A 24,768-nucleotide genomic window follows, 5' to 3' on the forward strand; every position below is an offset into this window, starting at 1 on the left:
CTTTCCAATGGTGTCTGATCTACTATGAAATCTTTTCATTGAGGTTTTCTAATATTTTAAGTTATAGGTGCGGTAAAGTACAAAATCTTTCACGTACAACTTCATGAAGACTTAAAAGAGCAGTTAAATAAGGTGAAGACTTAGAATTGACTGTTGGATTTGTTAAGACAGAAGTTATTGGTTACTTTGTCAAGAATCATTTAGATAGTGTGGTGTTTAGGAAACTAATTGGAGTGGGTTGAGGGGAGAATGGGAGTCAGTACAGGCAGAAAAATAAGGCAGCAGCTGGAAGGGGATGTGGATTCTATGCAGGTTTTATATCTTTGTTTCTGGCTGGGAAATAGCACAACATGTTTGTATGCTGTGAGAAGAATGATTCAGTTCTACAAATTACTGTTAAATGCCTGCCTTTCATAGAATTTACATTCTGTTAGTGATAGGGAGATTGATATCCCCAAATTCAGGAGAAAGAATGTTTCACTCCCGTATAACAGGAGGGAAGGCAGAGCAGATACATGTTGATGCAGATGGGTTTATAGATTTAAGGTGGAAAGACAAGGTAGTTCTCCGATTCTGTGAGAGTCAGCTGGGCATGAAGATTGGGGATTGGTGTTGAAAGTTTAAAGAGAGATTTGCAAGGGAGTTAATTCCCCTGGGGACTAGAGAAACGTGGCAGGATTGTTGGGCAGAGCCGAGGGCCCACTTGAAATCCATGGCGATGAACTTAAAGAGCAATTGGAATGGCTATGTGTTGTTCTTCAGCTATGTATAGCTTTTTTGGTATATGGAACAGGTGGAGAGTTGGATATGTGAAGGTTGGGGTTTTGTTAGGCAAATATGATGGGGAAAGAGGAGTGAGGGAGTTGGGAAGGGATATGCAAGGGAGTGATCCTGGTGCTCATCCACGGAATATTAGCTGGGTGAGGAGGAAAGCAAGGACGGGGGGTGGTGATGGACACTGAAAAGTGGTAGAACTGATTAGGTGAAAAATTGTTTGAGGGGTACTAGAAGAAATGACTTGGGAAATTGGGAGAATCAGAGAGTGGAATGTATGAATTCAAAAGGGTAGTGGTGGTGCAATTATTGGTAAAGAGGGTGTGTAAGCTGGGTATTTTGCAGTAGGCTAGAAGTGAGCAAGCAGAACAAGCCTTAGAGGCCATATTGTTGGGTGGCTTGACTGTGAGTATGCTGAAATTTTAAAAATGAAGTTTAGAGTAGTGTGGAGGGAAAGACAGTGAGCCAGGCGCTTAAATTATTAGAAAATAGTAGATGACTGTAGCAAGAAGGGTTGATGGTTAGTATACTATGATGGGATGTTTCAAAGTAGCTGGAATGTCAGAAGAGAAATTATTTGGAAGCTGTAACGAGGAGTTATCTCTGTGGTATGTAGGTTGTGGAGAGAGAATAATCAAGTCACCACTTGAAAAGCCTTCTGAGAAAGAACTGTCCTTAGAGGACCACCCAGGTTTCTCTTAGATCAGGGGCATTCAGAGGGATTGAGCCTGAAAATATAGAGGATATTTTTCTGATGAAAAATGTCATTTCCATGTGATTTCCAGAGGGGATAGTAGAAGCTTTGGGATGGGGAGAGCTGCAGGAGACCAGGCCAGTGTAGGGGATGCAGCTTTAGGTCTCTCTGCCGATCCATGTAAACAGGGATATAAGGCATAATACGATTAGTCCTGATGATCTTTTAGGAGAAGGCAGATAATCAGTTCTAATTATAGCTGTTGACGGTTTGATGAGGCTTTTGGCCTCATGGTCCTAGAAGGAGGTGTCTTATCGGAAGAATTCAGAGCTCTGTGCATCCTCTCCCCACCACCCTTTATATCGTGCTGGTTAGTTGTGTCCTGGCAGGGGAAGGGTATCTTATTGATAGCGTGGTCCTTCTTACCAGTTATATACATCACTTATATCTTGGAGGGTTAATCAGAGAACCCACAGCCATCTTAATTGATCATTTTGAAGCTATTTTAACAGAAATGTATAACTTAAAAAGCTTGAAATACATAAACTGAAGACCATGACCAACTCAAAACAAAATGTAGAACACCCTTCTCCCAAACTGCAAGAATTGCAAACATTGTGGGTCATGTGTCTATGCGCATAAAGAATTTTGCAGCACAAATGAGCATTGCATAGCAGTCGGACTTTTGGTTAGGAGACTTAGTTAGGATCTGTAAACTCTAGTAATTGTTTTTTCTAAATATATGAAAACCAAATACAATATCCTGTAACTGACTTAGTTAATAGATCAATATTAACATATGTGAAACCCCAAATGAAAGTTATATAATTGTATGTCATCACTTATAAGAACATCAAAAAGGACTTGAATTGTTGGCCTGTTCATAGTTCTTCAGAACTGGGCGATGGAGCATGCCGTGAGAAGCACCGGCACACAGGCCCCTTGCAGCCTGCCCTCACACCTGATCAGCTTTGTCTGATACCATTCCATGTACGAAAATGTCTTCCTCTTCCGCCTGCAGATGTCACTCCCCTTAAACCCCAGGTCATAGGCAGCTTTCTTTGGGAAGCTCTCCTGGAATGCCCTGGCAGAGCAAGTCCTTTTTATTTCCCATAGGACTTTGTCAAACTCACAGTACATTTATTATAATGACATCCCTGCCTGTCTCTTCTCTTTAGACTATAGGCATCTTAAATGTAGTGACAACAGTTTATTCATTGAAGAATCTGTGCTTGCCTGCCAAGAGACAATTTAGAAAATGTTTATTCACCATAAGAAAGGGGCAGAATGCCTAGGAGAGATGATTACTTAGGGGAAAATCAGGAAATGGAGATAGAGTACCAAGATGAACAGAAGGTAGAAGAATGAACAAAACAATCCAAGCAAAGACAAAAACATATATAGGGTTCTGTGGATGAGGGTGAAGAGTGAAAGAGAAGACTGGCAAGGTAATTTGGGGCCAGACTCATTGTAAGCCACAGAATGCTATTCCTTGTAGCAATTAGATTGAATTTAGGCCTGTTGTATCCCAGGTCCTGAAGATCTGACCTATGGTAAGTTTTAAACTTGTAACTTAGGCCAGGGGCCCCCTTTCTTGTTTTGGAGCCAGAGGGGTAGTGAGGGTAGTGGGTGACAGCATCTGCTTTAGACTTAGAACAGCATGAGTGCAGATCTGCTTATCTCTTTTAAGTAAGGAACTTAGCTTCTTTGAGTTTAATTTCTCTATCTGTAAAATTGGGTGAAAGATAATGCTTGGTGAGATTTAAATGTGGTATTTTGCGTTGATCATAGTTAAGTGGCAGAAGCTTCTCCTTTTCTTCCCTCTTACTTTCCTTCTCTTCTGTCACCTCTACCCCCAATAGTCCTTTGAGTGTGGTGGTCTTTAAACTTTATTGATTGTACAAGCTTTTAAAGTAGACCCTTAAGTGAATTCATTTATAAATTAGATAATGCATTGTTATACTAATATATTATGAACCTTATGAAACTTCTACAAATTGACTTTTTTCAAAGGGTAAGATAAATACTTTAGAGTATTTAAAATTGTGTTTATTAACAATACAGAAAATCTTTTTGATAATACCAAAATTATTAATAATCATCTGGATGAGATTTTTAAATATCTTGCTAATCTCCATGGCTTAATAGTGTCATTATTTAATGTCTCAAGGAACAGTATATATTTAGAGTCTTCTTCATTGTTAATAATAGTGGGTATAAATCTGTTTTTCAGAAAGTCTTGGTAATAGATGCAAAGCAGTTTTATTCAGAGATCTGATTAATATTGCCTGTGTTTTTAGCTTATAAGACGGCTAACAAAGAGCCCACACAGGCAGTAGAAGGGTTGGCTCTGGGTTTTTTTGTGGTGTGTGCTTATACTTGAATCTTTAATATATATTTTTTCCTATCTGTGATTTCTTTGCCAGGAAGTTTAAAAACAGTTTTATGATTCCATTATTTTAAAAATAGATTTTTATGAGAGTCAGTTTAGTTAAACCTAGATAATATAATTAAGCATACTAAACCACAGTGTCTCATTATGTTGAAAGAGAAGGAATGAGTGCCTCTGTCACCACTATTATGGGCATGACCTCCACTCTTGTCAGGATGCCTGGCTTACTGGCGTGACACATGACTTCCTGACAGATGAGCTGAATGTGGGCACCAGTGCCAGTCCAAATAATGCATATTGCTAAAGCTTAGTGTCTTCATATGTCTTAGATGAAACACAGAGTTCTGATGTTTTTTCTCTTCACTCACTTTGGAAACTACTAGTGTTAGTATGTGTTTATCAACTGCTTATTGAATTGAATGTTTTGGGAATAATTTTGCAATTTCTTTTCCTTTTTAAATTAAGTTTATTGGGATAACATCGGTTAATCCAATTATATAATTTTCAGGTGTGCATTATACTTTGACATCTATGTATTCTACTGTGTGTTTACCAAAGTCCAGTTTCCTTCAGCTACCATATATTTGATCCCCTTTACCCACTTCACCCTCCCCTCCCCCCTTGTAATTTTGCAATTTCATGAGTACTTTTAGACCATTCCAATCTTCAGTGTTTACTTTTATTTGCATATACCACATTTACTATCTGTAACTTTTGTTTGCTGATCATTTATGTCTTAGGAACCTTCTAGATTCATTAATTTGGAATCATCTTTTTAAAATATTTATGTATGTCCTCCCTTTTCAAAGATTCTAGTTTCCTAGTGCCTCTCAACCTCCCATCTTCTTCTTCGATGATAGATGACATCATTATTACTGCCTTTTAAAGTCTGGGACACCATTCTCCATCACTAAGGCTTTCTTCTTGGTATTATCAGTAACACTGAAATGGTCAGAGTATTGGGAAGAAACACTTTCCATCTTTCCTTGAATGTTACTTTCAACCAGGGAGTAGTACTTACTCACAGATTCTTTTATCCATGGCCATCTAGCATGGAACCAGTTTTTAATTCCCAGAAAAGTAACAGTTGGAGAACCTACATGGAAAAAACGACTTACTGAAGGTAGTATAAATATACTATGTGCTTTATTACATCTGCTATCAATTTGATTTATATTTACTTCTTCACGAGTGGAACTTGAATGCTAATGTAGACAATTGGTCTAAGATTTTACTATGCAGAAACTTATTTGTAGATTCCAAATTGATTGTTTTTTGTCTCTGGTATTGTTAAAGTTAGTAAGTTTATTATTATTTTTCGAATGTTTGGGTGTTTGCAGTAACAGCGAAAATTCTAGACATAATAAGGCCCTGTAATTTTTATAGAGGCGACATATTACATATTCTAAATTAATGAATCCAGAAGGTTGTTGGATTTCTTCAGCTGAAGGAGTGAACAATTTTATTTGGTTAAAACTTGTTGAAAGGTACTTAAGTTTCTCTTCCATCATTAATATACATACCTAAATTTTATGTTTTATTGGGGGTGCCTCATCACCAGCAGATGGAAGGGTGGCCAGGGTACTGAGGAGTTAGAGACCTTGAGTATCAGGAATAAGTGTTGCGGGGACAAGGTTCATTTGTTTTGAGAAGGGGGACTCCTTTTGAGGTATATACTGCCAGATGCTTAGAGCTGTGATGTGAGGACTTATTTTCCGATAGGGCAATATTTCTCCAACTTAACCACAACCATGCAACCACCATGATTTTGTCTTACGTGAGTATAGCTTGAATTCCAATATACTTCACTTTTCCAAAATTTTAAGCATATTTACTTTATCCTTATACTAAGTGGTAAAGTACTTGAAAATTGTGAGATTGACGAGCTGGTTATACATATTTTAATACACATAACTGTTGAAGCTTTTGAAAGTGTAACGCATAATCGCCCCTCACATTATCAGTGAGCAGTGCATCATTTTAAGAAATGTGGCTTTAGAGGCTGACATTGGGACAGACGGAATGAAGTTACCTGGAACCAGATATGGGCTGTTCAGAGGAAGGGCTGTCTGTCCTCTGAGTTCACAGTGCCTGGCTCATCTTAGGTTTTCATAAATGTTTATTTTAGGGATGTGCAAATCTAGAGTTTTATTGAGACAGATGAATTCTGTTATCTTTTAGTATTTTTTTTTCTTTTTGAAAACAGGTATCATCTTTATAAATACTGAATTATTTCAGTAGATTTTTTTTTCAATTTTTCTTTAACAGTTGTATTTTCTATTCTTAAAGGAATAAAAAATTTAAAAATTTCCATATGGTTTATATTATGCCAGATTATAAATCAGAGCTTCTGTCAGGTTTCAAACTACAAAGGTGGATAAAATGTCTTACTGTGCTATTAATTTTTAAAACATTTTTCTCTGTCCTTTTATGGTGAATTATTTTTTTCTTTTTTGAGATGGTCAGAAGCATTTCATTTGGGACACAGGCTGGGGGTAGTAATATTATGTTAGTAAAATTGAATTTGACTCAAAACTGTTTTAGGAGCTAGCAGACCAGATATTTTAAGAGAGCTTTAAATATAAATGCATGTCAAAAAGTGAAACTATTAGTGACCTTCCCCCACCCCTATGCCCCCGACCCCTTTTCTAGCATCATAGTATGACTGGCCGTAGCTCAAGATTGTGTATGTTGCTGTTTTACAGTCATTTTCAGATAACCAAAATAATTACTAGAGATCATGTTTTCTTAACACATAAGGTGATTACATAGAAAAATAGGTACTTGAAGACACTGTCCTTTAATAAAGATATAACATCAAATATGAATTTTCCCTTATTAAACCAACATCTTAATATATTTCTTTTTAGTAATATTATTTTAAGGATTTCCAGTGAACTTTTTTCAATTTATGGTTTTTTTTTCTACACGCTCATTTTAGAAATCAGAGCATTCTAATGAGCAAAACAAATCACTTTTAGTTCCATTAATCAAAAATAACTGATTTGAGTCTACAGCCCTGCCCCGCTGAACAAGCCTGATCCCGTCTGATCTTGAAAACTAAGCAAGGTCGGGCCTGGTTAGTACTTGGATGGGAGACCACCTAGGAAAACCAGGTGCTGTAGGCATAAAAACATTAAAAAAATAAAAAATAAGGGATTGTAAGCTGACAAGATCCTTGCAATCTGTGAGGTCAAGCAAGGGTTGCCTCACTTAAAAAAAAAAAAAAGATAACTGATTTGAGTGTTATCCTGTCATCATCATCTACAAAAAAAAGATGCATACTGTTTTTTCTTTTTCTTAACGGTAAACATTTTTATTTAAGTGTAACATAGAAAAGAGTGCACAAGTGTACTATATCGCTCAATTTATTATTGTCAAGTGATCAGGTCAATTCCAGCACCCCAGAAACACTTCTCATGCACCTCCTACTCACACTTCCCTCCCAGAGGCAGAGGACACCATCATCCCGACTTCTAGAACTGTAGATTAGCTTTTAACTTTATATAAATGGAATTACATGCTGTGTATTCTTTCGTGTCTTCTTTCTTTTGCTTATTTGTGAAATGCATTTTTGTATGAAGTATAATTTATTCATTTTTATTGGTATACGTTATTCTGTTTTAAGACGACCTCACATGCTATTTATCTTTTATTCTCAAATGTGTATTCAATTGATTTCCAACTTTTGGCTCTTAAAATAATGCTGCTATGTACATCCTTGTGTGTCTTTGTATACATGCAAGCATTTTGTTGGGTATAATAATTAGTGGATTTGCTGGATCCTAGTTGTGCATCATTCAATAGTAATTACAATTAAACTATTTTCCAAAGTGTTTGTACCAATTTACACCATCATTAGAGTATATGAGAGTTCCAGTTGCTCCACATCCATGCCAACACTGTTTTGGTGAAGAAAAGGGGGCGAAGTTGAGATTACTGAGATATAATTTGTATATGGTAAATTTACCTTTTGTAGTATATAGTTCTGTTAGTTTTCACAAGTACATATAGCCTTGTAATAACCGTAATCAAGATATTGAACATTTTCATCACCCTGAAAAGTCCCCTTGTGTCTCTTTATGGTCAAACCCTAACAACTGGCCCTCCAATATAGTTTATGCAATGCGGACATCTACCACTTAACATCAGTAATCCATTCATGAGAATTAGACATTCTGCTAAAAATGCTAATTTGGAATCTATTTACCATTTTTTAAGTTTTAAAAATTACAGTATATACAATATCCCAAAATATTCAGCCAGTTTCCTAAAGTAATTCTTGTGATGTACATTGCCAGATTGTCCTTCATAAAGATGGTGCCCATTTAGTGTCTGAAAGTCCTATGACCTAGGACCCTCATCAACATTAAAGTATTATAATTTAAAATAGAGGATTAAAACCAATTTCTGATACCTGTATTTAGAACTTTAAAAATAATATGCTTTTCCTTTAAATAGCAAAATCTGTATTTATTTATATACTTTTAAAATATCAAATGTGAAATCTGTATTATTTATTATATACTTTGGTAAGAGAAGTAAAAACACAAAGTAAATAAATAAAGGAACAAATTAAGTTTGTAAGTTGGAGCCCTTCAAGGAATATAAAGCATGAAAAAGATGTAGCTCTTTTCCATCAGCATCCACAGGAAGCCTTGTGCGTGTGCAACACGCCTAAGTACAGTCCCAGTCAGACAGTGCTAGACGCAGTGATGGAGATGTCACCAAAGTGCTGTGAGAGCAGAGTCAAGGGAATAGTTATTTTTTGCTTCACGTATTAGAACAGACGGATGTGATTTGGACTTTGAAGTAAGAAAAAGAAATGAAAGAAAAATTTTAAAAGAAAGGAAACGGAATGGCATCTTTGATTGACTTGTAAACTTGTAAAAAAGTCCATAATCTATCAGTTCATTGATAGATTTCCAAACATTTTTTCCTTCAAGGCTCATCATTACATTTAGGTAACATTCTTTTTCTCGCCCACAAACTTATTGCAGTTTATTTATTCGCTTTTCACTGTTTCATGGCGGTTTCTTCTTAGATGTAAGCTCCGTGGATAAGGCATCATTGTCTTTGAGTCTATCGGTGGCTAATCCAGTTTCCTGCATTTCACCCAGTTTGTAGCAGGCCCTTAATACATGATGAATTGAATGTACAGAAGTGCATAGGCAGTCAGTGTATATTTGGGGACAGAGACTTTTCTCTGTGGCTGGAGTATAGGTTGGTTGCGACTCTTGAAAGAAATCAGCTTCAAAGAATTTAAGTGATCGTTAGACAAATTTTTTTTCCGTGCAGATATTCCTAACTGATATTAGAATTATTCTTTGTATTGACTGTATCAATGTCAATATCCTGATTATGATACTGTATTATAGTTTTGTTAGATGTTACCATTAGAGGAAACAGGGTAAAGGATGCATGGGATCTCTCTGTATAATTTTTAATGAGAGCATATTAATCTACAATTATCTTCAAAAGTTCTTAAAAATTATGATGGGCAAAGAATTCTTTAAACAATTTATTTGTTAAAGAAAGTCTCTAACCAAGCAATAATAATCTGAAATATTATAATATAATTATATTATTTATGATATTGGCTTGGCTTTTTTAAATAGAGATCAGATACCAGTGGCTTAAACAAGGTAGAAGATTGGCATTTCTCTCGCATAAAAGTTTAAGTTGGTCCAGGGGTATAGGCAGGTTTGCTTCTCGATGTCAGCCAGGGACTAGAGTCCCTCCTGTCCTGTTTTGCCATTCCTTTGGGCAGTGTCCTCATGCACAAAGTCACATCTGTCTCCCTACCACTATACTGGAGTTCTAGTCCATGGAAAGGGTGAAGATATGAAGCGAATAGCTTTCGTTTAAGGGTATAACCGAAAACTTGCATATACCACTCTCAATCACATCCCATTAGCTAGAATTAGGTCATGTGGCCACAGTCTACCGTGAGAAAGATTGGGAAATGCAGCCCTGCCTAGCTTTAAATGCTAAGGCATTTTATTAATAAAAAGGAAGAAAGGGAGCATGGTATCAGGGTCAGATAGCTCGCTGACTCTGCCACAATGTTTGCCCTTTGTGGAATGCACGTTCAGTACCTTTATTGGCGAAACTCTTCCCCTGTTATTTCCTACACTTACAAGTAAAGCATGGGTGTTTTAAAGAGTTAGTTATATTTGTTGGATTAATGTGGCAATTAAAATTGGTTTGTAGTTTATTTAAATGCTCATCTCCCCTTTCTGCTGTTAACTTCTTCAAAAGCAGGGTATGATTTTTTTCTTCTTTGTATTTTTGGTACCTGACACAGGGCCTATCCCTAATAGGCCCCTCCATTCATATTTATTGACTGATTAGTCTTTTATTTGTGTTGACCAAAATGTCTCTAGCAGAATTTCCATCTGTGCTCCTAATAGCTGACCTGCCTTCTCCTTAATTCTTTTCATGGTATCTGGTTTGTTACAGTAATACAGGTTCAAATATATGAATATGACCTTTTTAGTATCATTTATTTTTTGTGTGGTTCTGATTGAATAATTAATGTTTTTAATATATTTGTTAGCTATAAGAAATCAGTTATAGTTTGGCAAGTAGCATGTTTATTAATGTGTAATTTATTAGTGTGTAATGTTTAGTAATTGCATTGTCTCAGTAAAATAATGTTTATTTTTGAGTTCAACATTTTTTAGAATGAGAGTTTTTTCCTCCATGATTATGCTTTTTATTGATTTTTTAGTTTGTCATACTTTTATCTTCCTCACATTTTCATTAAGGGTAAATAATCTTGAGTTAGTACTTTTAAAATTGAATCAACACCAGATTTGTTCTTTCAGTTAATTTCAATATTTTTTAGTTTTTAGTTAGATGAATTTTATTTTAAGAGTTTATTTGAAGGACCTGAGGGATACAATTAAAACATTTTGGAGACCATCCTTAATTTGGTTTTTAGAACAGAAGGAAATATACTGTAACTTTCCCTTATTTTTCTGGTGGAGAGAAATTTTTTTTTGCCAACAGGAAAATGTGATTCCACTAAGATTCTTGGGTCATAGATCAGAGGCTTGGATCAGCAAAAAGAAATGAACTTTTGGAAGAATTCTGGTCCAATATTATGGGCCAGTTCAAACTACAATGTAGGCAATGGCAGGCTGCCTCCTTTCTCCCTATAAGGAAAGGCAACATAGCAGTAATATTTACCAGAGAAAGGGAAAAGGGCTCTGCTAGTGGGTGGAGTGGGGGGATAGCTTTTCAATAAAATGTTAGGTTGCCTAACATAAGCAGCTTTTCAGAATCCCTGGGAAAACTTGAAGGGGAAAAAAAGATTAAAGTTGTGCTAAAAGAGAATCAGAATTTTGTTTGTGAAATTTGTCCAGTGGTAGTCAACTCTTATTTCTTGTAGTATTGAAGAGTTAACAAAACAAAACAAAACAAACCGAAACACTTATATTTTACCTTGGAGAGCATTTTGTGATTTTTTTTTTGTTGTAGATTGAACTTTCTAATTGTGTTTTTCTTTGCTTGCAGTCCTGGAACACACAGTGGTGGGTATAGGGTTAGACAATTATGGAGCATACTCTGAGTGGAAGGAAGTAACTGGAAATTTTTAAAGATGTTAAGATAAACAACAAATCAGTCCCAAAGCAAATAATACTTGGCTACTGGTTGTACTTTCTTATATAATTTTGATTGTATTAAAGGTCTCAAGTTTTTCAACTATATTTTGAACATTTTGAATAAATTTCAATTCGTGATGTGTAATAGCAGTTATTGATAATTTTTATCCAAATATCTAGATTTTCCTAATGAAGAGGATAGACTACAGTACTTGATGGAACCTTTACTGTCTTCCTCAGTCATCTTAAAATCCTTTCTACATTAATTTAAAAAATCCATTCTGCTGATTTCTCTTCCTAGGTCTGAAGTTTGCTTGTACCTACACTGAAGGTTTATACCAGACAGGCTGTGCGTGGTGAAGGTTCCTGTACACTTCTCTTGGGACCTCTAAAACTCGGGCAGGAGGGCTTCCTCCCCGCAAAAATAACAACTTCTATTGAGTGTAAAGTGATTTCAGTGAGTCACAGGAAAAGTTTGAGATTTTCAGGACCACAATTATGTAAGAAATGTTATGTGTATAGGATATCTATGAGGTAGTTTTATCCCATGTGTTCAATGAAAAATGCAAAATATTAGAAATGAACAAGAACATTCACACCGAACTGTTTACAATATAAAGAAGAAATAAAAAGTAACTGTGTTAGTTCAGGAAAAATGAAATTTATCAGTTTTACTTAATTTGTTGTCCATTTTAAGTTTCTTTACCAAAGCATTTCTTTATATGTTCTTATAAAAATGGCATCTGCCCATTGCAAGAAGTAATAAAAAATATTAGACCTGTACAGAGATTAAAATATCATGCCCATTGCCACCATACTAGATCCAATCAGCATTAACGTGTTGGTGATTGCCCTCCAAAATTACAGCAGGGGCTTTTTAAAAGTACAATCTTAAGGCTATATCTTGTGGCCAGTGTGTATTGCATCACATTTTCTGGGGTTCGTGATGAGGGACTTTCTTTCTTCCCACACTTCTTTCCTTGTTGTTTTTGAATTGCTTATGTTATGCTTGAATATACCTATGTTGTAAATGAGTCAAACAAGTAAACACTGAATAAAATATGAGACTTTTTCAAGTCACCTTCACTCCAGCTGTCTTTTCCATCATCAGAGGTCATCACTGTCAACAGTGCCGCCTGCCAGGCACCTGTAGGTGCATTTACAGCATAGATGTATAGATTTACAATTTTCAAATGGACATATTTTTGTACATATAGGTATTAATATATATAAGTAGATATAGATATATACTGTTTTATGATTTGCCTTTTCAGTTAATGATATGCTGATGAAGTTTTTCCATATTCTATGTAATCATATACTGATTGGGTCTTTATTCTTCTGTTATTTTTATTTTGTCATTTTACATTTATTTTTAAAGAAATAAATCAATATATTTGTATTGTAACAAATTTAACTATACAAATAAAGCAAAAGTCCTTGAATTACATGCCAGAAGTAATTTCTGTTAGCAGTATGATGTACACTTTGTCCTTCCTGTTTTTAAAACTCTCTCTTTCATTGTTTTGGTGAGAGATTTAAAATTTTTAACCCCAATTTTTTTGCAACTTGCTTTTTTTTTTTTCACTTAACAGTGTACCTTAGAGATATTTCCTTGTTAATATATAGATATCTGCCTCTTTATATTGTATTTCATAGTATGGATTAGCCATGGCTTATTAATTATTTGTTCTTGGTGAATATCTACATTGTTTTTATTATCTGACAATTATAAACAAATTACAGTAAATATTCCTGTACATGAATCTTTGTGTACCTGTTTAAATGTTCTCTAGTATAAGAAAAAAAATTGCTGGGTTGATGGGAATGTGCATTTTTAATTTAATAAGAACTGCCATATATCTTCCAAAAATTTGGTACCATTTTGATCCTTCACTGTTGGTAATTTTTTTATACCTTTAATAATACCGAGTGTTATAAATCTTAAAAATTTTTCTGTTCTCAAGAATCATTTCATTGTTGTATTAATTAATTTTCTCTTTTATTGCTTCGGATTTTTAGTACCCATTTTTATTTTGGAATGTTGTTAGCTTTCTTTCTCTTACTGATTTGCAAGAGGTCTTTTTTAAAAGTAAATATTCTTTTCAGTTTTATATGTTTCAAATGTTTTCTCAGTCTCTCTTATAATATACTCACTACATGAAAGTATTTAATTTTTAAATAGTCAATTATTTTTTGCATTTTCTCAAATTTTGTTTCTTGCATAAGAAAAAGGTTTTCTCAACTCAAGGTTTATACACATACATCTATAATTACATACTAAGGAAATTATTAAATTCTATCATCCCAAAGGCATTTATAGAATTGTATCTTTTTCTTACTGATTTGGAATACTACCTATATCATACGGTTAATTCTCAAACAGTTGTGATTCTGTTTCTGAACGCATATCTGTTCCATTGAGCTATTTGTTTACTGCCAGTGTCATACTTTTAAATGACTTTAGCTTTATAAAAATTTCGCTATTTAATTAAGATCATTCCTCCCCAGGTTAGTCCTTCACATCCAGCAATACCTTATTTACACTATATATCAAAATATTACATAAATTCCTCTTGATATTTTGATAACGATTACAGTGAATTTTAGATTAATATAGGGACAGTTTTGTAGTATTTAATCTTTTTGTCCAGAAATATGTTGTACACCTATATTAATTCAGATCTCATATAACCTTTAGGTTGTCTGCCTAAAGTTTTTAACACATTTGTTCTGTGTTTATTCTTGAATATTTTACTGGATTTGTTGCTGTTGTGTTGGACTTCCTAACTGGTTTGTTCATGTATAGGCAGACTTTTGTTTTTTTATATGTTAATTTTTTTTTGCCATAGAACTGTACCAAAATCTGTTAGTTCTAATAGTATCAGTTGATTTTCTTGATGTTCTAGAACAGCTCTGTCCAATAGAAGTATAATGCAAACCATAGATGCAAACCACATAATGTAATAAAAATTTTTAGTACTTATTTAAAAAGTACAAGGGAAATGGGTGAAATTTACCTTAACAATACACTTTAATGCAACATATCCAAAATATTATAATTTTAACGTTAAAAACTTAGTGACTGACTTGTACTTTTTTTTTTTTTGCATTAAGTCTTTGGAATTCAGTGTATATTTTATACTTATAGCAAAATGCAATTTGGACTACATGGCCACGTTTCAAGTGCCTCAAACCCACACTGGCTACTCTGTTGGATAGTGCACAAACAGATTGCTTGCAAGTGTCGAAATTTTTTTCCTTGTTTTTTGGGGGGTCTTTTTTTTTCTTGCCTTAGTATCTTTTGCTTGGAGCAGCAGTAATACAGTGCTGATGTTGGTGATAATGGAAATTCTTCCAATAGTTGACCACTGTGGATTTCTGATTAGATAAACTTTAGATAGGTTTTTTTCTTTTTTAGTTTGTAATAATTCTTTCTCTTTAAATTAAGAATAAGTTTTAAGTTTAATTTAAAATTTTTGGTATCTATTGAGATTGCCTTATTTTCTTTTCCTCTATCTTTTTTAAATGAAGAGAAATAAATAAAATTTTAAATGGTAAGCTATTTTTGCATTTCAGAGACAAACCCTTCTTGATCATGAAGCATTTATTCTTTTAACAAAATTTTCTACAAGATTTCATCATCTTTTCTCTGATTTAGGCTATCCAGAAAATCTCTGTTCATTTCTCTATTTTGTTTTAAATGCAGACTTTTTTCAGTTTCTGTATCAAGAAGGTTTTTCTGGTCTTGTCAAATGAGTTGTGTAGATATGATTCATGTCCTTACTTTGGAACTGCTTATATAATATGAGAATTATCTGTACTTTGAGGGTTTAGTTGACTTGTTTGTAAAATAATCTGGACCCGGTTTGTTTTTAGAGAAAATTATAAACTCCATATTCCAGTCTTCTAAGGTTATTTGTCCATTCATCCTTTTGTCTTTTAGGTCAATTTTGGTATTTTATATTTTCCTAGATATTTTAATATTTTGCTTAGGTTTTCAAATATATTTGTATAATAAAGCTGTACATGAAAATTTCTTATGTATATGTTTTGAGATATAAAGAAATATAGAAAAATATTATTAGAAACTTAATAGTGATTATCTATGGCAGTGGAATTATGGGAATAGGCAATAATATGGTCTTTAAAATTTTTATGTCCTTGGCAATACGAGTTTCCAAATAATAGACTTGTTTTACTTTCATAATAAAAGAAGAGAGTGTTATTTCAAACTTTTAAACATGAAAAAGTATTGAATATTATACAGAAATATATTCCTCTTACTAGTCCCAGCACAACTTAACTGTATGTTTTCTTCTCCAGCTGGACTCTGGACTGTCTTCACACTGGGAGGTGTGGGCAGCAAAGCGGCTGCTGCTCCAGAACTGTCTTCCCCTCTGGCCAACCAGAGTCTCCTGCTCCTCCTGGTACTGGCCAACCTGACAGATGCTACAGATGCACCAAATCCCTACAGACAGGCCATCATGTCCTTTAAGAATACACAAGGTCCGTGGTACCTTTTTCCCTGAATATCCTTTCTAATGAGGAAAGTGTATTATTTACTTCATGTTATTTATTTCTTATAGTTGTGGAGATGACTGTCAATTTGTATATTTTCATATTTGTTAAAGATGAGACTTAGATTTTTCTGTCTATATTCTCATCTATAAATCTTAGATGAGGGCTATGGTTCCTTATATGCATTTAAATTTACATTTATTTCAGAGATAACCAAGCTAGCATGTGCTTAATTTGGATCTTCCTGTCCTACCTGTTAGAGATAAAAATTAACCTGGAAAACTCCAAATGATAAATTGTTTGAAAATTTTCACTTAATGTCTATATTCTAGTTAGAGTTTTATAGAACTAAAAAGTAGAACAACTCAGCAGACATTTTCTGCAAAGGGGTAAGTGGCTTTGCAGGTCCATGGGGCCTCTGTCACCACCTGTTAACCCTGGTGTTGTAGCACAAAATAGGCATAGATGATACATAAGAGAGTGTGCATTGGCTGGTTCCAGTAAAACTTTATTTCCAAACAGGTGGTTGCCTGTGGGCTATAATTTGCCAAACTCTGAAGTAGAGCATGAGCAGATAGTTCTATGCTGAAGCAGTAATCTTTCATCAAATAATTATACTCTAAGGCAAGATTAATATGGTAGCTAAATTATCAAGATATATCCAACACTAATATAATTAAGATGGGTAAGAAGTGCAGTTAATTGGTAGGGACATTTTTAAGACTTCTGATGTTCTTTGCCTTGTTTCTTTCCAGAGCTGTCCTAACATGCTTCTTATAGACAGTGGACGAGTGTGCTAGTTAGTTGTGCCTTTGCCAATTCTGATATTATTATTTGTGGGGAAATAGGGAGTCTCTAATAATTTGATAGATTAAAAAAATGAAAACTAATATATCTAATATTATTTTCTATTCCCATTACTGTACTGTTCTTAGTGACAGTGTGTCTTAATGGTTAAGAAAGCAGGTTTTAGAATCCAGCAGACCTAACTTTCTGCCACACTTCTGTCGCTTCAGAGCTGTGAGGCCCTTCACAGTTTGCTTAATCATAGTAAGCCTCAATGGCTTTGTCTGTAAAATGGAGATAATATCACTAATGATATTTGCATAAGTACCAAGCAAGGTAAAGTTTTAAAATGATTACCTCAGATTTTGCAATATAACAGGTATTCATTATCTGCTACCTGCTGCTGTTATTCTGGCTGCTCTGGCCAAATGTTCCTATTTGGGGTTGAACCTTTCTGGGATAGTCATCTTTTGGGAGACCACGTGGTACAGTGTGATTCAGGATATTGGCTTTGGAGTTAGACTAACCTGGGTCTATATCCCAGTTTTTATTCTTTAAATACTAGTTTCTTTATTTGTGAAGCAGGGATTATAATCTCAAGGGATTATAATCACAAGGTTCTTATAAGAATTAAATGAGCATCTATCATAATAGTGACTCATTGAATGATTAACTGATAATGTATAAATGCTATGGACACACACACAGCACACATATTCCATTTGCAGTCAGGCATAATATAGGTTGGTGAACATGCTACTTTGCTTCCATTGTAAAGAAGTGTAGTGTATCTGCAGTCTTCCTCCACTGAGTCTTCTGTAGATTCTATTTGCATACTCATAGTATGTGCAACACTTTCTGTTTGCCATCCCTTGCAAAAATATGAAGTCAGTCACATAAAACAAATTTTTTTTGTAAGTGTCAAAGATGCAAGGTTAAGATTGAAAAAATAACCTATATTCTAATGTGGCAGGAAAAACGAGGGCACTTTGTAGTAAAGTTGAAGATGTTTTTTAGATGCGTTCTTCTCACAGATGTAAAGGTTAGAAAGGAGAGCCGGAGAGGCATAGGACTGTGCCATCAAAGACTGCACACATTTCTTTTCTATAAGAGCACAGCCTTTGGAAACATTAAAGCCGTGTTTTTAAATTGTTTTTTTGTTTTTGTTTTGCTAGTGGTTCTGTAGTTTTTTGTTTTTTTTTTTTTGTAAATCTTGGTGCTTACTTTTCAAAACATTAAAATATCAACTCTTTGTACTGTCATGTTCCAGTTTTATCTGATGAGCTTATAATTTTCTCTAAAGTAATTGACCTATCTTTACTTCCTTTTTGACTTCCCAGCCTTGCTTGCGTCAGTTTCTAAGCAAATCTAGTTAACTGTAAGAAAGAAGCTGTATCAGTTATGGGATATCAAGAATTTTCCCAATATAGCCATGATTTATGCTTTTCGCCATTCCAGCGAGGCTACTTAAGAAAAGTTTCTTAGCAGCCTTGCAGACGCTGCTGCTCCAGAGCCAGTGGTCCTCAGCAATGGTCAACCCAACTGTTTTCTTCAACATCGCCGTTGACGGTGAGCCCATGGGCCACATCTCCTTCGAACTGTTTGCAGACAAAGTTCCAAAGACAGCAGAAAACTTTCGTGCTTTGAGTACTGGGGAGAAAGGATTTGGTTATATAGGTTCCTGCTTTCACAGAATTGTTCTAGGATTTATGTGCTAGCGTGGTGACTTCACACACCATAATGGCATAGGTGGCAAGTCCATCTATGGGGAGAAATTTGATGATGAGAATTTCATCCTGAAGCATACAGGTCCTAGCATCTTGTCCATGGCAAATGCTGAACCAAACACAAACAGTTCACAGCTTTTCATCTGCACTGCTGAGACTGAGTGGTTGGATGGCAAGCATGTGATCTTCAACTGGGTGAAAGAGAGCATGAATTTTGTGGGGCCCATGGAGCGCTTTGGATCCAGGAATGGCAAGAAGATCATCATTGCTGACTGTAGACAACTCTAATAAGTTCGACTTGTTTTATCTTAACCACCAGACCATTCCTTCTGTAGCTTGCGAGAGCACGCCTCATCCCACCTGCTTGAAACACCCTATTATAATCTCTGCTCTCGCTATGGTTCTTTGGGTTCTGGGTTTTCCTTGTACCTCCAAGTCTAGCTGGGTTGCAGAGTTAAGTTTATGATTATGAAACAGAAGTTCAACAACAACAAAAAAGTTGCAGTTGATTAATTTTAAGTTTTCCTTTAAACAAAAAATAGTATAGAAGTTTTCTGATAATTGTCTTAGGTTTGGTTTATTCTATTATAGAAGCTGATGTTGAACACAGTAATTTTGATATTACTTTAAAACTAGCCAAATTATATATTATCCTATCTATTTTCTTCATAAATGGGTTGACATTGGTGAATACTTCAGCCATGAATATTCACTCAAAAAATTTAACTTACCTTCAAGGCAGTCTTTTAACCCTATCTTACAAGATGATTTTTCGTTTTATGTAGAAACTCTTGTGTTCTTTATCTCTCAATATTTTTATTTAGGACTAGTGGTCATTTAGTTTTGGTAACAAACTATCTCAAAGTCATGGTTAAATTGTTCTATTAGAAGGCCTTTTGCCCCATAGCTCTGTTTATTTAAGCTCATATTTGTATAGCTGATTTAAATCACCTATATTAATGCAAAAATAGTAATGAGGTCAAACTTCATGATTTAGTTTAGTTTTTTTTTTTTAATTTGGCTTTTTTTCGGATGCAAAGTCACTTTGTTAAGTGGTACTTGCACATATATTTATCATCATTGGAAATCTGTAGTTTAGATAGTGTAGAGAAATTGTCTCAATTTTTTCCTTTTTTTTTTGTTAAGAACATTTCAGTTCTCTCAGATTTCAGTTATACAATACAGTGTTATCAACTGTAGTCACCATGTTTTACATTAGTTCTTTTTTTTACGTAAAATTTAAAATATAAATTGAAATTTTGAATTCAAAATGTAGCAAATGATACAAAATTAATGGAAATTGAATTGTACATATTAGCAGTGCTTTTATTATTTATACAAGACACAGTCCAGAAAATACTGATATAATATTTTTAATTTTTTGTGTTTTCTGTATTCTAGATAACAGCCCTTTCCCCTCATCAATTCCACATGCTTTCCAGATTAATTTTAACAGTTTGTACACGGCTCTCTGTGAACAGCAGACATCTGATCAAGCCACTCTCCTCTTGTATACATTGCTCCATCAGAATAGTAATATTAGAACATACATGTTGGCTCGCACAGATATGGAAAATCTTGTAAGTATCATTCTAAATATTTCATGTTTTTTGTATTTTATAATATTTCGAAGAATAATTTTTTTTCTCCAGAAGGTATACTTAAAGGTTATGGTTGAGAAACTCATGGACGTGGACTATAGACTAGTGGTTATCAAAGGGGAGGACATAGCGGGGAGGCGGGAGGTAGCTGGGATAAAAGGGGTCAAATATGTGGTGACAGAAAGAAATCTAACTATGGGAGGAGAACACACAATGCAATGTATATGTGCCTTACTGTTGAATTGTACACCTGAAACTTACTGGATTTCGTTAACCAATGTCACCAAAAAAAAAAAAAAAAAAAGTTATAGTTGAGAGATGGGGACACAGCGGGGAGGCGGGAGGTAGCTGGGATAAAAGGGGTCAAATATGTGGTGACAGAAAGAAATCTAACTATGGGAGGGGAACACACAATGCAATGTATATGTGCCTTACTGTTGAATTGTACACCTGAAACTTACTGGATTTCGTTAACCAATGTCACCAAAAAAAAAAAAAAAAAAAGTTATAGTTGAGAGATTGATGTGGGGAATGTCACCAAACACAGGCAAAGGTTTGAGTTTTACAATGTAGGATACAGAGCACATAGAGACAGCGTCCCAGAGCTGGGGAACATGACAGCATGACAAGCTTTCCTGTGTTTTAGGTCTTTAACAGCCACCCACTGCCCATGATTCAGCCTAATTAAGTTCCCTAAGAAGTTCCCTGAAAAATCACCCTTAGCCATTCCCAAGAAGATTTTTATACCATCTTAGTTCCTTCCAGCTGCTGCCCGCCTGCCCACTAGGTTCATGTAGCTAGGCACAATAGCAGCATATTCCTGATGAGAATGGCTTAAAGGGTGATTTTTCAACCCAGTTTTTGAGGGCTGTCATCCCTGTGACAAGCTTAGCCTTTGGGGCTGCCTGCACTCAATTCCTGGAGTGTTGTAGTTATTTTAAGGTACCATTGCCAGACATCACTTAAATGTACACTATTCTTCACAATGCGAGTGAAATTGGTTCCAAATTTTTGCTCACAGATAAAAACTCCTATGGCAGTCTGGTTTCCATTATAACTTATGTGTAAACATTAATGCTTCTATTAATACTATATTTGATATGCATAATATATTGATAACTATGTGTTATTAATGCATTAATAAAATTGTTAACATTCCTGAAATAGCCAGCAGCTTGCTGGCAGCAAAAGGAATGTCCCCTTGGCACTATTTTGTACAGGTTGATAGCAAGATTCACAAGGTATTTGGTAGCCATTTTTTTAGGTTAAAGATAAAATATTAAGTAATAAGGGATATTAGAATTCATTTGAAGATCATATTCTGTGACAAAATGACAGGACAAAAAAACGTGATGAAAGACCATCTCTATATCAGCTATATTTGGGAAACATAGGCTTAAGTAGAAAAATTGGGTGTAACAGTGTGCAGCTTATATAAGTAAAAGCTTGTGAAGAGAAGGCTTATTTACTGATGGATGAGTATAAGCACAGAGACAGTTCTGAGCATTATGTATCCTAAAGGAAATGATAGCAATGAGCAGAAAGCCTGTGACATCATCTGTTCTAGAAAGTTCCAAGGTAAGATGTTGGTATATAAGATGATGCAGGATGCATTTGCTGTATGTGATGATCTACACCAGTGAAAAGTTAAAAGGTTTTGTTTTTAGGTGGGAGGGTGGAGTGGGGACTGTTTATTTGTTTTGGGTTTTTGTTTGTTTTGTTTTTAATTTTCTTGCATAGATTACTTTGGGAGTGTCTTAACTGATGTCTCTATCTGACCTTTTGCCTTTTATAATAAATATTGAGGCTATGATTAGAAAATATATCGTGTAGGAAATGCACTGTGCTGATTTGATTTTGTTGTTGTCGTTAGCAATTCTTTTATTCTATAATCTTTGCTTTTAAGGAGGTAATGTCAGTTACAGTGTTTCTAAGAATACTTTATTGTGTGTTAAGTTCTTGCTAGGCTGGAGGCAGACCTGCCTCTATGCAGTTCTAGTGTTGACTGTGAGCCTGAATGGTCTCTGCAAACCCAACCTTTATGTGGCAGCAAACCTTCACATAGGGTGATGGAAAGCACTTTCAGGCTGGGGGGGGCGGGGGGCGGTGGGGGGTGTGTGTGTGTGTGTGTGTGCGTATGTGTTTCTCTTAAGAAAAATGTAACTGAAGTTCAAGCAAAGAGTAAGAAAAAAAAGCAAAGGGTAGATAAAAGGATAAAAGTTGAAGACATTGGTCTTACAATAAAGTAATAGAAGTAGTAAATTACAATTTATATTCCCTAGGTTTTACCAATTCTAGAGATTCTGTATCATGTTGAAGAAAGAAACTCACACCATGTGTACATGGCCCTTATAATATTGTTGATCCTTACAGAAGATGATGGCTTCAATAGATCCATTCACGAAGTGGTAAGTTCCTATTCCTTTGATCAGAGTTATAGAGTGACAGAAAAGACATGTCCCCTATTAAGATTTACTGTGGCCTTAGCATTTCTTCCTTTTCCTTCTGGTAGCTGTTTGCAAGAACCTGACTTAGAAATGGTGTGTTTCCTTCAGATTTATGAAGTGGTGCTTTTTTTCTGAATGACTATTAACCACTATTAAAAACTCAAAATGGTTTCTTTAGTAATTAAAGCAAATGTTTTTGTTGCCCCTGGGGTCATTTTTCCTCTCCATTTCATTTCCATTTTTTAGTTGAGGCAGAAATTGTCCAACAGGTTTGCCCCTCATATACAGAATGAGTGAAAGAATAGGGAACAAAGGGGAGAAGACTGAGAAATCAATTGTTTTATGTTTAAAAGTGTAACACTTTAAATTTTAGTCCTGTTGATAAGTTCCATTACCAAACTGATTTTATCTTCCTGTTTGGTATTTTCTTTGTGTTAAAGTAATATATGTACTATATACACAGTATAAAACTTATCAGTAAGTACTAGATTTTTTTAAAATTTTATTTTAAAATTATAGTTAACTTAGAATATTATATTAGTTTTAGGTATACAACATATTGATTAGACATTTATGCACTTTATGAAGTGTCACCAGGGTAAGTTGACCCATCTGACACCATACATAACTATTACAGTATTATTGACTATATTCCCTGTGCTGTATTTTACATCCCTTTCTTATGACTATTTTTTATAACTGGCAGTTTGTACAGAGTGCTAGGTTTTAATGAAAAATAGCAGACTCCCTGTCTATCCTGTTCCTAATTCCAGCTCTGATCATATTTTGAATGCTTATAATATTGTTTTTTGATTTTTCATATTTAGGTATTAACTATTCGTAAGATGGAAGATGAGTCATTAGCTCTCCTTCCTGCACATCTTGTGTGTTCTCTCTGAGTTCCCAGCCCCCTTTCCACACATAGACTCTTTCCTCCTTCCATCTTATTACTGTTTTTGGTTAACTCAGGTTTTACATTTTTATGACTGTGTTAACTATTATTCTTAGCTCAGATGGAGTGTATGATAGTTGCATTTCCTTTCTTGTACATGTTTTAATCTTTCTGTAGCACATCGTTGCCCTGTTTTTTACTCATGTACCAATCACTAATGCAACTCCCAGTAGTTCAGCAGAACTGAGAATTTCTTCTAAATCTATTAAAATAGACTGCTTATTTTCTCAGTTCCATTTTCTTCTTTGACTCCGGTCTTGGTCCACATTGGAGGCTCTCTCAAATGTCTAGTGATCCTTGCTTATCTGTTCATATTTAGGAGTAAGGCACTAAAAAGTTGATTGGCAGTCCTATGCGTGGGCAGAATTTACTTGCTGTATCTTGCTCTACATAGTCTGTTTCTCTGGGCATCCTGCTCTCTGTAGGCCTTTTCTTTTGGGCTGATCAGTTTCTCAGGGGAGTCTTCCAGTATCCTTGCTGTGGTGTCTAATGGAAGATGGGGCTAGCGGTTTCACTCTTCATTGGGTACAAACATTTTCTTTCCTTCTTGTCTTCAGTATGGCTTTTGTTTCATCTTTCTTTTCTCTGATGCTCCATTAAAAAAACTTTTTTTTCGCTTCTTATACAATATGTCCATCATTTCAACTAAGATTTAAGAATCTTGACACTGTAGAAAGAGGGTAAAGCATACAAATCTCTTGATATTAATATTTGCTATAGTACCATGAGAGAGAAAATATCTGCACTGGTTTACTCAGTTTTTAAAATATCATTTATCTCTCTTTTGATGGAGTAAAAAAACCGATATGATTTTTAAAAACATTAAATAGTGTAAATAGAAAGTGCACAAATTTTGAAGTTACAACTTATGAGTTTTTACATTTGTATATACCTGTGTTATTACCACCCAGATCAAATTATTGAACATTTCTAGCCTAATAGAAGACTCCCTTATGCCCTCTCCTGGTCGGTACCCCATATCAACCAGAGTTAAGTACTAGTCTGATTTTCTTCCCAGTAGATTAGTTTTTGCATCTCCTTGAATTACAGTGTGTTCTCTTTAATGTTGGCTTCTTTCAGTCAATATAGTGCTGCTGAAATTTACCCATATTATTACATCATTAGTTTGTTGTTTTTTATCTTTATGTGCTATTTCATTGTGTATTTATATACAGGGAATACCATTTATAAATATTTCAACATGTCACTTTAACAAACATAAACTTTAAAAAATATACAACCATAATACCATTATCATATCCAA

General features: G+C 34.8%; 1 protein-coding gene and 2 pseudogenes across 8 annotated transcripts in view; all 3 read left to right on the forward strand.

Annotated features, from left to right (window-relative positions):
- The window catches only part of DYM (dymeclin), a 261,639-nt gene that overhangs the window by 83,393 nt on the left and 153,478 nt on the right, over nt 1-24,768 (forward strand). For all 8 annotated transcript variants that reach the window (XM_006919911.3, XM_015595753.2, XM_006919912.3 and 5 more), the window contains 3 exons: nt 15,797-15,979; nt 19,906-20,084; nt 22,388-22,513. In XM_006919911.3, coding sequence (XP_006919973.1) covers nt 15,797-15,979; nt 19,906-20,084; nt 22,388-22,513 — 488 coding nt within the window. The remainder of the gene's footprint in view (nt 1-15,796; nt 15,980-19,905; nt 20,085-22,387; nt 22,514-24,768) is intronic.
- LOC112469353 lies at nt 6,870-6,988 on the forward strand (annotated as a pseudogene).
- LOC102891641 lies at nt 18,049-19,099 on the forward strand (annotated as a pseudogene).

This window comes from Pteropus alecto, unplaced genomic scaffold (genome assembly GCF_000325575.1).
Source record: "Pteropus alecto unplaced genomic scaffold, ASM32557v1 scaffold146, whole genome shotgun sequence".
NCBI classification, from domain to species: Eukaryota; Metazoa; Chordata; class Mammalia; order Chiroptera; family Pteropodidae; genus Pteropus; species Pteropus alecto.